Source organism: Astatotilapia calliptera, chromosome 19 (assembly GCF_900246225.1).
Source record: "Astatotilapia calliptera chromosome 19, fAstCal1.2, whole genome shotgun sequence".
Taxonomy (NCBI): domain Eukaryota; kingdom Metazoa; phylum Chordata; class Actinopteri; order Cichliformes; family Cichlidae; genus Astatotilapia; species Astatotilapia calliptera.
This window is the reverse complement of record NC_039320.1, coordinates 11,641,373-11,655,813: the sequence shown is the minus strand read 5'-3', so window position 1 is coordinate 11,655,813 and position 14,441 is coordinate 11,641,373. Positions and strand designations below refer to the sequence as shown.

General features: G+C 40.4%; 1 protein-coding gene across 1 annotated transcript in view; it reads right to left on the bottom strand.

Annotated features, from left to right (window-relative positions):
• The window catches only part of ralgapa1 (Ral GTPase activating protein catalytic subunit alpha 1), a 72,243-nt gene that overhangs the window by 25,966 nt on the left and 31,836 nt on the right, over positions 1-14,441 (bottom strand). The window contains exons 31-41 of the mRNA XM_026152975.1: positions 11,918-12,028; positions 11,622-11,690; positions 11,399-11,536; positions 10,498-10,681; positions 8,357-8,475; positions 8,118-8,237; positions 7,240-7,882; positions 7,045-7,160; positions 5,434-5,558; positions 831-902; positions 572-695 (exon numbers count right to left, since the gene is read on the bottom strand). Of these exons, the coding sequence (XP_026008760.1) occupies positions 572-695; positions 831-902; positions 5,434-5,558; positions 7,045-7,160; positions 7,240-7,882; positions 8,118-8,237; positions 8,357-8,475; positions 10,498-10,681; positions 11,399-11,536; positions 11,622-11,690; positions 11,918-12,028 (1,821 nt within the window). The remainder of the gene's footprint in view (positions 1-571; positions 696-830; positions 903-5,433; positions 5,559-7,044; positions 7,161-7,239; positions 7,883-8,117; positions 8,238-8,356; positions 8,476-10,497; positions 10,682-11,398; positions 11,537-11,621; positions 11,691-11,917; positions 12,029-14,441) is intronic.

The following is a 14,441-nucleotide window of genomic DNA, read 5'->3' as shown; positions in this document are numbered from 1 at the left end:
GGAATAGCACTGCATGGATTCTAGTTCAAAATATAACTATTTATCTTTTACTTCGGCTTAATGTTCCACCTCTGTATGAAACGAGCCACTTTAGCTCCTTCCCCTTTAAGCCAGTGGTTCACGCCCTTCTAAGCCCCCACAATTTTTATCAACAATCACCAGTGAAAAACAATCCAAGCTCTGAGGCATAGCATATGAGTATCTGCAAACTGTTTTAACTTATTTTGCCTAATTAAAATGTGAATTTTCCTCCTGGCATCCTCCTGATTGGCTGCCATTCACAAACAGAAGGTTTGAACAAGGTGGGCCACAGCTGTGTGCCAAAGCTGATCATATTAAACCTTAGAGTACATGTATTCACTAAAGATGACTTAAGCAGAATTCACAGTATTTGGTTTCATAGGCTGAAATATTACTGTTATTGCATTAATTATGTGTTTTGCTTCATCACACACTGCTAAAAAGAATAAAACATACAGGTGACTGTTTAGGTTTTCATTACTTTGAAATGGTCCTGATAATGCTAAATCCATAATAATGATAAGTAATATATGTATAAATGTGTTCTCACCTCCCACCCCAGTCCAGAAACAAAGTCCTCATATGCCTGGCTGCCAGCTGTGTTAGTCAGTATGGAGTGTTTGTCCTCTTGGCCTTCAGCCACGTAAAATACTGCAATTTTATGGGTTTCACGGCTGGAAGAGAATGAAGAAAAAACAAAACAAAACAGATGAGAACCTATTAAAGCTGCAACACCAAACCGGTTCAAAGTATGATCCGACAAAAAGCTGAATGAACAGAAAAGATGGATTTTTTTCCAGGCTCCTCACCACTGCCGTGAATCCAGGTTCTTCAGCTCTCTCAGTAATTTCTCATTCTTCCTCAGCAAGTGAAAACTACTCCTGTAAGACAGAAGTGCACAAGTCAGGAACCATTAATCATCATTAAGATTGAACTGCCTGATCACTGCCCGGCTGTCACTCCTGTCTCTACTAATTAGCTGGTTGCAGGTTTTTGTCACCATCACACAATGGCAAAATAAGAAGTGCTGTTTAAAGTCCACAAGGGTTTAAAGCATGACAATGTTGTTTTTCCCCCTCATTTTGGACCATACTATCATACTATTGAAGGGGATTTAAAAATAATAATAATCAAACAATCAAGGTGAGACTGAAATGGAGACTTTTAGCTTTAATTCAAGGAGTTTAACAATATTACCTGTTGCACTGCATGATCTATTTAGGAATTATAGGTATCTTTAAACATAGTCCCTGATCACTTCTTGCCTCTGAATGGACCTTTTAGCCTTTAACTATGCAGTAAATGTCCTGCACTAGCCTCACATCTGTCACTTTTGACTTCCCCATGCAGTACCACAGTTCTTCTATTGACACCCTATAACATGCTTCTTCTAGATCCACAAACTCAGCGCTTGAGGAAAAAAAACCTCATTTTAATACAAGACTATAGAGAGGAGGAGTGGAGACTGAGGAAGACGCACACTGACAGATCACCCATAAATTACCACAACCCCAGATTTTAAAGAAGGATTTTAACATTCAGTCCCTTGTGGCTAATCTGTTTGGGTCCTCTAAATCATTTTAAACGGTGGCTGGGGGTTACCAGCTGTTGTTGACAGCTGTGGTTGTCCAGTAATTGCTACTACTAAACACAATCACATAATAATAATAATAATAATAATAATACATTTATTAAATAGCGCCTTTCAAAGCACCCAAGGACACTGTACAACAGATAAAAACTGGAAATATACACAATGGTAAAAATAGAAGATAAAAGTTAAAACATACAGAAATTTAAGAATAGGCAATTTTAAACAGATGAGTTTTGAGGGTGGACTTAAAAAGAGAGAATGAACTAATATTTCTGAGGTCCGGGGTAGGGAATTCCAAAGTCGAGGGGCAGAGCAGCTAAAGGCCCTCCCTCCCATTGTGATCAGACGAGCAGAGGGAACAGAGAGAGAAAGAGAAGATGAAGATCTGAGGCAGCGGGATGGGAGCTCATCTGTAATAAGTCAGAGAGGTACGGTGGAGAGAGAGAATGAATAGCCTTGAATGTATACAGAATTATTTTAAAATAGATGCGAAATTTGACCGGGAGCCAGTGAAGTTGCTTCAGGATTGGGGAGATGTGGTGGGTAGAGGAAGTCGTAGTAATAATACGGGCAGCAGAGTTCTGGACACGTTGGAGCTTGTTGATAGATTTTGTGTGAGGCCAAATAATAATGAGTTGCAGTAGTCAATTCTAGAGATAACAAGATTATGGATGAGAATGGCAGTGGCGTGAGGTGTGAGGAAGGGGCGGAGGCGATTAATGTTACGGAGTTGGAAATATGCTGCACGTGTAATATTATTGATATGTGAGTTAAAGGATAATGTGCTATCGAGAATGACACCCAAGCTTTTCACAGAGGGAGAGATAGGGACCAGCGAGTTATTGATGGTGAGAGAGAAATTGTTAATTCTGGATAGCAGTCGTTTAGTGCCAACCAGAAGAAGTTCCGATTTATTGCTGTTGAGTTAAGAAAGTTGGAGGAGAACCAAGAATTAAGTTCAGCTAGACAGAGGATGAGGGAGGGTGGAGGAAGAGTAGAGTCAGGTTTGGTAGAGAGATAGAGCTGGGTGTCATCGGCGTAGCAGTGGAACTGAATATTATATTTACGAAAAATATGTCCGAGTGGAAGAAGGTAGATGATGAAAAGAAGGGGCCCGAGGACAGATCCCTGGGGCACCCCAGTGGATAAAGGAGAAAGCTGAGAAGTGAAGGATTTTAATTGAATGAACTGAGTGCGGTCAGATAGGATTGATTTAAACCAGGCTAGTGGAGTGTGAGAGAGACCAATAGAAGCTAATCTGCTAAGGAGAATGGGATGAGAGATGGTGTCAAAAGCTGCACTCAGATCAAGAAGGATAAGGATGGAGAGGAGACCAGAATCAGCTGCTGATAAGAAGGTCGTTTGTTATTTTATAAGAGCAGTTTCAGTGCTATGTAGAGGACGAAAGCCAGACTGGAACTGTTCATAAAGGTTATTATCAGTTAGGTGAAGATGGACTTGTGAAGCAAACTATTTTTTCAAGGATAGCATGTTGGTTTTCCTGTAGGTCTGTCTAAAATGGCTTCAGGGGGTATTTGCAGTCCAATTTTTACTATGTTTTGTTCTCAATATAAAACAAAATGTGTGTAAGAGGCAGGGGAGGTGCTGGGTTTCTGAAGCTTCTGCCTCAACTCTGGCCTTACAAATACAGATTACTGGGTTTTAATATAAATGAGCAAATGCAGCCACACATCACAGGGCCTGCAGTTTATGTCGACACCACTTTCAGGGTCCAAACATAAAAGAAAAGGGACATTATTATTAATGAAAACAAAAGCCTTTCATGGCAGACTAACTTGTCCTGAGGCCGTTCAAAGTGTCCCAGCGACCAGCCCCCAACCTCTGCCACCGCTGATATAAAACCTAGACTCGAGCGGTGAAGCTTGGAGTGGACTGATAATGACACGTCACTCTTTTCACTCTTAGAGAAAGGGGAAAAACAGGATAGAAAGAGCAGGAGATAAAGAGAGAGAGAGAACGAGAGGGGGACAGCAATTTGGTCTTTATTAAACTGATACTTGGTAATGGCCTCATTCTCTGCTCTCAAAGACTCCATTTACACCCTGGATTATAGGGAAAAGCATAAAAGGGGACACACACATGCACGCACGTAGGTGACTGTCAGTATCTTAGTATCTGTAATGCCCCATATGAATACCTGGAGAGACAATAACACATGATTAGACAATCTCTTCTTTTCTTTCATCCTTGTCCGTCTATTCTCCCTTTTCTCCAACATCCAAATTTCTCATTTTTACCTTCCAAAATCCACTCACCTTTTCTGGCACCATGTCATTTTTTTTTAAATTTACTGTCTACATTTACATGTGCCTCATTTCATCCTGTTTCTGATTGCCACTTCACGCTCGATCATTCTCTCCTCTTCTTTTATTCTAACTCCAAATGGGTTGAATTTGATCAATAGAGCACTATACTCATTATCACACACTCTTATACACACACACTCACACACAAGCACAGTGTGTTAAGAAGTCTATTGTGCAGGCTGAATGCAGAAAGTGTAATTCCCTGGATAAAGTATAAAGAGCGATGAGGGTCCATTAGATGGCTGGGCACTTTTAAAGTGATACCCCGACATTGTGTATTTTAGCCCAGAGTCACTGAGAAGATGAAATGCTGTGCATTATGAATGGCAAAATGTGAAGTGTAATGAAAAAAGAAAAAAAAAAAAAGGGCACGCTGTTGAATTTGAATCTTTTTTTGTTTCATTTGCATTAAGCAAGAATATGCTTTGCTCAAAGAGACACTCCAGATCGAAAACAGCCTCTTAGTTAGTATAGCTTGTACAAAAATGATGTTTTATGGCTTTTAAATGACAGAATAAACCATCGTGTCTTAATGGAAAGAATAATATATTCATAAAATTAAACTAGAGAGTAAAAAAAATATCCATGTTAAAAACTAAAACTCATTTGGAGTAACATTATCTAAGGGCTATAGATATATTTTCATGAGATACGGGATGCAACAAGGTTGTTTATATCAATATAGTGTGATTGTGTGTTATATTTTTTAGTAAAGGCCTTTGTGACGGTACCATATAATAACTATGTTGCACTTACACATCTAGCAACAGTTGGTAAAGTCCGCTGCGTTGTAGAAACGATAAAAGAAATCACCTCTTTTCAAAGTCACCACCATACACTGACAAATATTTTTACTGTAGTAGAATTTTAATGCGACTACTGTGTGCTGTGACTGTTGTGTTTCAACCAGGATTAAAACACAAAGCTAAAAACTGCAGTTTCCCTACTGGCCATTTAATCCACATTAACTCTGATGTTAAAATGACAGTTTTAAAAGTCTTTAACAAGGCAGGCTGAAAATAAGCTAATGAGAAGTTCCTGAAGCCTGCATTCTTTTAATCGTCTCCAGGGGGCGATAGCCGTGGCTGCAAAAATACTTCTGGTCCTAAAGAAGTCATTGGGAAATTATCTCCTGACTCTAACCTCTGTAAATACTTTCCAAACAAGTTTATGCTGCTTATTTTGGGTCATAATGTTTAAAACATTAGGTCCGTTTTAAATTTGGGCCATTTTATATTTAGAAATGAGGATTATCCAGGTTTTCTTTTGTATTTGAATTTTAACTGAACATTTAGATATTACCCTGTGGACCACAACTCATCTTAAAAACAGAGGTACATTACACAGCCTTAATAATCCCTTTTAAAGTGATCATTAACATAAAGTTTAGAAGTGGCACAAATACTGTTGATAAAAAGCGAACATAAATATCATTAACCCAAAATTCCAGTTTAATTTCGGATTGTCACAGCGTGCAGTGCTCGATCTTACCTCTTCTCCCAGGAGTTGAGCCCCAGTATGTTGATCAGTAGTCTGCAGTAATAGAAGGCCGACTGTGGCGTCTGAGTCTCTGGTTCAGTCTGATGCACGGCTCTCATGTTCAGCTCCTCACCTCTCTGAAACATTCGATCGCTTCATTTTAATGCACAAAAACCAAAAAATTAAATAAAACATGGAAAATGCAACAATGAGCGCCAGCCACCACTGAGGCTTATGACAACAAACATAATGGTGGTGCTTTTAATCACGCTACACTAAACCAAGTGTTTTTCTCAGATTATTTTCAAATCAGAATGATGTAAAATCAATTTTAATACACTCACTGGCCACTTTGTTAGGTACACCTGTTCAGCTGCTTGTTAATACAAATACCTAATCAACAATCCCATGGCAGCAACTCGGTGCATTCAGGCATAAACATGGTCATATGACCTGCTGAAGCTCAAACTGAGCATCATAATTCAGAGCAAAGGTGATTTAAGTGGTTGTTGGTGTCAGATGGTCTGGATATTTCAGAAAGTGCTGATCTGCTGGGATTTTCTCAGACACCCATAACTAGAAGACCACACTGAGAGACACTCCTGTCAGCTAAGAACAGGAAAATGATACCACAATACCACAAAGCTGTATAACAAAAGATTAGAGAAACATTTTCTGGTTTGATGAGTCTCAATTTCTGCTGTGACATAACAATGGTAGATCCAGGATTTGGTGTAAACGTGAAGGCTATTCTGTTTTTTTTATCACTGGTCAGGCTGCTGGTGTAATGGTGTGTGGCATAAGATTTCTTTGGGCCCATAAATACCAACTGAACATCATTTAAATGCCACAGCCGATCTGAGTATTACTGACAGGCTGACATGCCCATCTCTATATGACTACAGTGTACCCATCTCCAGAAGGATAACATATCATGTCAGAAACCTCATATCACCTCAAATAAGTTTTTTTTTTTTTGGAACATGACAAAGAGTCAGTGTACTCAAATAGCCTTCACAGTCATCAGCTCTCAAACCAAAAGAGAAGCATTGGGATGCAATGGAACAGGAGACTCACATCACAGGATGTGCAGCTGACACACCTGGGTGATGCCATCATGTTAACATGGAAAAAAAATCTTTGAAGAATGATTCCAGCACCTTGTTGAATCTATGCCATGAAGAATTAGGGTTGCTCTAAATGCAAAATTGGGGAGCCCTCTGTGCATTAGCAAGGTGTAACTAGCAAATTTACCAGTGAGTGTAGATGAACTTTTTTCCTTCAGAAATGCTGGATTCACTGATAAAATAAACAACAGTTTTGGTATTATGAGTTAGCTTCTCTGTGTTTAGGAGGCATGTTCCTTTGATTCTGTGCAGTAGGGACAACAAAGCTTTTTCTACAATAGACACGTTGACTTATTTGAACAGAAAAATCATGACATATATTAGCAATGGCTGAAAAAAACAAAACAAACAATAACTCTTAAAACAAGTCTGACGATAGAACTGTAATAAATCCCCACATAGGGAAACACATGCTGTACTGCATGTGTGAAGGTCCAATAACTAAAGGCTCGGGAGTTTAATGATTGCTATTGATGTGAACATAGGCAGCACGCACATGAAGGACGAAGTCTCTCTCAGCAGCACTTTGTTTCAGGATGGCATTGATCACATCGTTCTCCTGCTTCTCTGAAACACACACTGGAGGAGGTGCTGGGATGTTGAGCGGCATACCTGTGGGAACCAATCAGGAATCAGAGTTGCTACTTAGGAATGTGCTGAACAGCTGTAGAGTTCAGATTAAAGAAAATACCAGCTCTCTGCAGACACTCAGGACTCGAGTATCCCAGATACTGCAGCATTTCATCCAGTGCATCATCTCCTTCTCTCAGTGAGTCCCACGCTGGCACCGCCTCCCGACACACGCGTTTAGCCAATGGCGGAGCCAGATGCTGCTCTAAACTCGACTTTGCTGGATCTGCCTCACTATCCATTCGATGTTCATCTTTCTCCTCCTCCTCCTCTTCTTCTTCCCTTTCAAATCCACCTCCACCATCTCTCTGATCTTCTTTCTCCCCCTCACTTGCTTTCCTCTCCTCTGCTTCCTCCTCTCCCTCTCCCTGATACTCCTGCCTGTCACCATCCGTTCTCACTCCCTCCTCTGCCCCCCTCTCCTCTTGCCCGTCCTCTTCGCCATCTTCTCTTTTCGCTCCCATCTTTTTCAGCAGACCTCCTGGTGGGGTGCGTAAATGAAGATTTGTAGTGTGAGGTGACTGCGTGTGTGTTAAAAGTGTGTGCGCTGGACTGTTAGGAGAACATGGCGGAGGCCCATAGAGGACGGCGGAGTCCCACGAGTGTTTTCCAGCTACATCTCGGATGATGACGCGAACACAAGCGGGAGCAGAGGACAAACCAGCCGTCATTCCGCCTCCTGGCACACCGGACTCTGATCGGATCTGGGAAATAGCGGCAGAAGAAGCAAAAAATAAAATAAAATAGTAAAGAAATCACAAAATAAATATTTTATATTATTTAAAGATTGTTTCCCCACTAATGTGTTAATAATATAATAAATGCAGTAGTCATCATTTGTATTCCAGGTGTAAAAGTAATTATTCAAGTAATAAATTCATGTACGTTTAACCCTGACAAATACACTTAGAAGCAAGTGGAACATTTATGAAGATTTACCTGAAGCACAGACAGCAGCGTGGATCCATTCAGAACCAGGAACTGCAGGTTTGGTGAATGGAAAAGTTCTGGCCCAAGATCTGCACTCTCACAGAACGGGTTGTCCTGGTTTTCACACACCTGCAAAACATGACGTTATATTTACTACAGCAGCAAAATAACAACAGCTTTCAACATTTCGCAGAGTCACCTCCCTTTAACATAACTTAGTTAACCCACCAAACTCAAAGTAACAGTACCTGACTGGACAGAGTAGCGGGGCCTCCGGACATGGGATAATGTCCCAGATGGTTTACCAGGTGGGTAATAACTGTTCTGGCTGCAATGGAGACGAGGCCATGCTGAATACGGCTACGAACTGCAGAGAGAATACAGATGATAAAAGATATAGTAAGGAGGTAGCAGATCGTCATTTCATCACCTATAATGAAAAATAAAAATAAGGGATTGGACTGTCAGGATTTAGAAAGTAAACTGTAAGACAAAGGTGTTATTGCTCTGGAGAAAATTTAAAGGGAAGCTGCAGCAGGTGGGGTGGGGGGGGTTAAGCAATAGCAATGCCGAATTATATTTATGGTTTTTGGAAATCATAAAGAAACTGCTTGGTATCATCGCAGAAACAACACACTGAGTATTAGTAATTAGAAATTCTATTAAATGTAAGTCAATGCATATACCATTAATACAAATATAATTCATTGCTGTTACACTTTAATACATTTAGAGATGAACCATTAAAACAACAATACATTGAATAGCTTTATTACTTAAAATGAGAAACAAGTAAGGCTGTTTACTGTGAGAACACTGATCCAATGTTCTTTAGAGAATATAATATAAAATATATATAAAAAAATTTAGCTCATTTTAAAATAAGAAAATAAAGTAAAATATTAAAGCAAGAACAAAGTCCATCCCAGATGATGTACAAAAAGCTTAAAGATATATTTCTGTTATAAGGGTTAATTATGGATCGGTGCTGATATAAATATAAAAATATATATTTAGCTTTTGGTTGTCAAAAGATAGATTTTATTGATGTTTAGAAGAGTTCATGCTTGTTTCTGTTCCTCATACAAGACTGAAGACTAGAGGGGCACAGAGGCTTTCAGGCTGTGGCAGCAGGGCTCTGGATCAGTTTGCCACTCCAGCTCTGTTAAGCTGACTCTGTAGAGTCTTTAAAACAAAACATTTTTTCAGGCCTTCTGCTGAAATTGTTTTGTTATTTATGTTTATTTTAATTCTATTTTCATATCAATTGTGTTTTAAGCATTTTTGGGGCTTGTCTGTGAAAAGCACTATATAAATAAACTTTAATCACTTTGCAGAGAGTGTTGCCTTTGGCTGACCCTCTTCAGTCTCTATTCATTACACACACAGCAGGCTTTATATCTACTGTTTACTCTCTGATTAATGTGCGCTGATTGAATAAAAATAAACTAATTTTCTCTCATTATCTTTTAGCAGAGGTTTAGCAAAGTAATTCTTCTGCATTGCAGCCTTCTGTAGGGCTGATTGGACTGGAGTGTTACTGCAGAGAGGCGAGTAGCATCCACCGATAAAATAAACAACAAAAGTGTTAAACCTGGAGTTTCACAGTGACAGAAAAAGTGTGAAGGGTACTCTGACTTGTTCTTTAGTTTACAAGTTAACTTAGAAACTAGTTCACTGTAGAAACTAGGAGAAAGTACAAGCACACTTTCAGCTCGTACATAGTTTGCACCATGCTGAGAAGAAGCCAATGCCATCACACATTGTGCTGCCAGCCGATCCTGGTTAATCAACATCATTACACACACACTGTGAAACACACACGCGCGCACGCTTTACGGCAACTCCTTATTGACAGGCTGTGCACAGAGTACAGATATGTATTGACCAGATTTTGACTCCCTGACTCCCTGAACCTCGTAGGGTGCTCTAAAAGAGGCAGACAAGGCAAAGGGAAGCAAAAATAAATGATAAATGAAGCCAGCAGAATGTAATAGAAGTGAGAGGAACATTAGCAGAAAATAGTCTTAGGATATTAAAAGAATAAAAAACGGAATTGTGTAAGTGAAGATTAGTGGTTAGACGAGAGAAGACAGGAGGAGAGAAGCATGGCCTTTCGGGCTACTCCAGTCATTAAACTAGACAGAGTCCTAGTGAACCACAGCAGGAGATGATATATACTCCGACACAGATGCAGACAGGTGTGTACACATGTAAAGACTAAACCAAAAGTTTTGCAGAGACCTTGGTGTCATAGTGTAAAGATTTTCTATATGCATCTGGACCAACGCACCACATTGCATGGATTATTAAAGCGACAAGAGGAAAAAACAGAAACGTAATAGGTGTTAACCGCGGAGCAGTGCATTTCCACTGCTTGATGCATTACCTTCGGTGACTGGCTGCAGTTTGCTGGATCGCTCAGAGTCCGGACTGTGTAGCGGTTCTGGTTCTCGGAGGTTCTCTAAAGGCAAGAACGGGTCGTAGTCTGGACTCAACAGGTCCGACAGTTGCAGCGGGAAATACTTGGGATTGCTGAAAGACTGTGCCCCATACACACAGCCATGTAATACCTGGACACATTTTTAAAAGAAAAAAGCAGATGAGTGGATTCATTTGTGTATCGTTTACAGCTCCAGTTGAGCCAAACTGGCCTAATACTGACATATATGCAGTGGCGGTCCTAGCCTATTTGTAAATTTTAAATTGTTATTGATCCCTTTACCCCCAGTCCTAAAGTGTATATTTATTTTCTTACTCTTCTTATATATATTGTTTGTTTACTTGCACTGCTGTAACTGGAGCCTCGTCGTTTCGTCTCTCTATGTACTGGACTGTATGTAGCGGAGATGACAATAAAGTTTACTTCGACTTCAGCAGCGAGAAGGTGCACCGAGCAAATTATAAGTCTGTATCATGATGTCTGGTGTTTTCGTGTTTGTTGGTTTGTTTTTATTTTGTTTACTTTGCGAGTTGGTTATTAGATGCTGCTCCAGCCGGTCAGAAAATCCCCCGCCCTCTCCTCTCTGCGCCGCAAGCAGCAGGCGCACCTCGCAAACGAAGGGTGTCCTTACTCCCAGCAAATGGGCGATAGAAAACCGATCGGTGCCTGTACCATTCCCAATATGCGCTGGCTGACGTTGGAGCAGCATGAGTACGAGCATTTTATTTTTATTTTTATTTTTTTTGCAGAAGCCCGTGATGCCGCCCCCCCACCACGATACCGCCCGTGTCGCCCGTATCTAAAACCGCTACTGCATATGACAGTGAATATAAACACAAGCATATACCTTATAAATACAGCTGAGGAGCGTTTTGGTAGGCTGGTCCCTCTCTGGGGGGCTTCGTGTTTGCACAGGCTGAAGAAGAGTCTTTGGAGGCAGTGCCATCACCCAATCCAACAGACACAACAGGAGGGAAACTACCAGCTGCAACACACAAGTACAATTTTTAAAAACTAACAATCCAGCGAGTTTTTAAAAAAGTGTTGTTAAGTGAATGTGAGCAGCTTACCCTTTTATCCAGTTCATGAGGTGAAGACTCAGTAGTAGGCAGCAAGTATGTGATGGTGGCAATCAAAATCTGAAAGAAGAGAGTAAGATTAAAATGAGCATAAATCCCTCAGCCACAGTTTTTAAAACCTCTATAAAAAATTTTGTTAATGTCTACCAGCACTGTGAGGCCTTGGCTTTACACAGCATGACTTCAGTCATTACGATGTTATAGCAAAGCAATAGCGGTCTTAACCAATATTCAGAAATATTAAAATATTAATGTTGCTCAAATGTTCTCTGTATTTTATGTCTCACCTCTACGATCTTCTTTGGAGTGTCGGGTGGGAATTTCTGCAGATGATCAACGTAACTGATCAGAAGGTGCAGGATGTCTGACGCCACCAGCGCTACACTCTTATTGGGGTACTGAGGGACAGAGGAGAAAAAACATTGATGTTAATTCACCGGTCTGGGTTAAATTCATACACACATTCATTTTTAGCAAAATCCATCTGTATCAGTTATCAAACATCTGTCACTGGCACGTCTTGTATTTCACAAAGCCATAATGAGGTTGCTTGTTAATACCAAATCCTATTTCAGGCCAAATTATTTTGAACCTTCTCTCTAGGAAGTGAACATGTCCAGGAAAGAGGATGAATGGTTCCACAGGACCGTTAGAAGGATTAAACAAGTAGCTTGCACATTTTTTCTAAGCTATTAAAACTTTGGCTTAAATTAGTCAACAAAAATATAAACTATAAAAAAATGATATGAAGTCAGTAAATTATTAGTCTAAATATCATATAATAAATCATCTATTTTTATTATCTCTAAAGCTTCTCTTTGAGTTGCCTGCCAGTCTAAAAACACACATTCTCCTTCACATATTGGCACTGTTCAAATTAATACTGGCAGGTATCATATCTTATCTGTCACAACTAACACATCAGTTATCCATGCTGAAATCCCACAGATAGTATTTGCTATACTTGTTTAAGGTTAACAAGGTGTTTACAGCATAATAAGTACAGAGAAAGAGAATTTACAGATTAGTCGGGCTGTAATGAGGATCACGGACGACAAGGCAAAAAATGCTTACAGATGAAAGGCAAAGAGAACAGCAGGAAGAGCATGGAAATATGACAATCCCTCAAGCTTTGTGTGTGTGTGTGTCACAAAGCCAATGGCTGGAGCTACTGGCTGCTGGTATGAAGGCAAGAGATTCAAAAGTGGACAAGATGTGTGTATACATGCAATAGTGTGTGTGTGCGAGAGACACAGCTTGCAGCATTCCCTCTGGATTAGTCTCCTATCTGAAGAAGGACCAAACATATTGACAGTCCAGGGTTTGCTCCCAGGAGTGAGTGAATGCGAGTGTGAGTGTGTGTGTGTGTGTGTGTGTGTGTGTGTGTGTGTGTGTGTGTGTGAGTGAGTGATGGGTCGTTGGCTGCCGATACACGAGCAAGGGATTCCAAGGTGGAAAAGGTATGTGTGTGTGAGTGTGTGTGTTTGGCTTTAGATGACAGTAAATGTTGGGCCGTATTATTGTGATCCACAGGCCTCCCAGTCTGAAACACACTAAGCCCACTACGGAAATTTCACCAACACTCATCTCCAACAGCGTTTTCCATCGTACTTTGGCTGCTCAAAGGACAACATGTTAAACACACCCTCCATCTAATCCTCCAGTATTAACTCTATACTTTGGTCTGCTTACCTTATCTATAACTCTGAATTTAAAGCTGTGGTATGCAACATGTTTCTGGCATTGGACAAAAATGCATTATAACCTTTTATTTGTATAGTGCTTTACTTAGTCCCTTAAGGAACCCAAAACGCTTTACACTATATTCAGTCATCCACACATTCACACACTGGTGATGGCAAGCTACATTGTAGCCACAGCTGCCCTGGGGCGCACTGACAGAGGCGAGGCTGCCAGACACTGGCGCCACCGGGCCCTCTGACCACCACCAGTAGGCAACGGGTGAAGTGTCTTGCCCAAGGACACAACTACCGAGACTGTCGGAGCCGGGGCTCGAACCGGCAACCTTCCGATTACAAGACGAACTCCCAACTCTTGAGCCACGATCGCCCCAAATAAATTCCCCTGATTCTAATAAATTAGAATACCCAGAACTATTTTTAGATGTCGAGTAAAAGGAGTCTTAAGGCTCATTAGAGGTGCATGTGTTAACCTTCTCGTGAAGTCACAAAAGTAAGTAAGAAGGAAGAAATTGAAATCTGTGGCACACAGCAAGGTGACACTAAAGAAAAAAACCCAGAAAGCGATGTTTGTTTACATCAGAAATCAACTTCCGCCAATTCTTAAAAGTTAGATAATTCTGTCAATGTCAAAACGATTACCTTATTTACTGAAGATCTACAGTGAATTTTAATCAGACTGAAAAAAAATCTTGCACAGGTTAACATGGCTACCTTAAAATCAACTGATAAAGAAACAGTCATGCAGGAATAGAGATCCCTGCATCCACAGTTGGCAAAAAAAAAGTGTTGCTTCTCTTGAAACGTGTCAGTTGCAGTGGTAAGACACATTTTTACTTTGAAAGCGAAGGTACTTAATTTCTAGTTTCCATTGCAGTTTTATTGCCACTCAGCCACTAGTTTGCAACCTCTTTGCAATCATCTCACAGCGACTGCCAACAACCTCCATGGGAATACACATTCTCACCAGGGCCTCGCTAACTGGTCTCTATGTTTATGTGTCTTTGTTGCTAATTTTTATTCTCTTTAATGAAGTACACTCATGTATCCATACTTGTCTAGTGGGAAGGGTATAGAACAGAGAGGAGTGAGAGGCATGATGACAGCGACC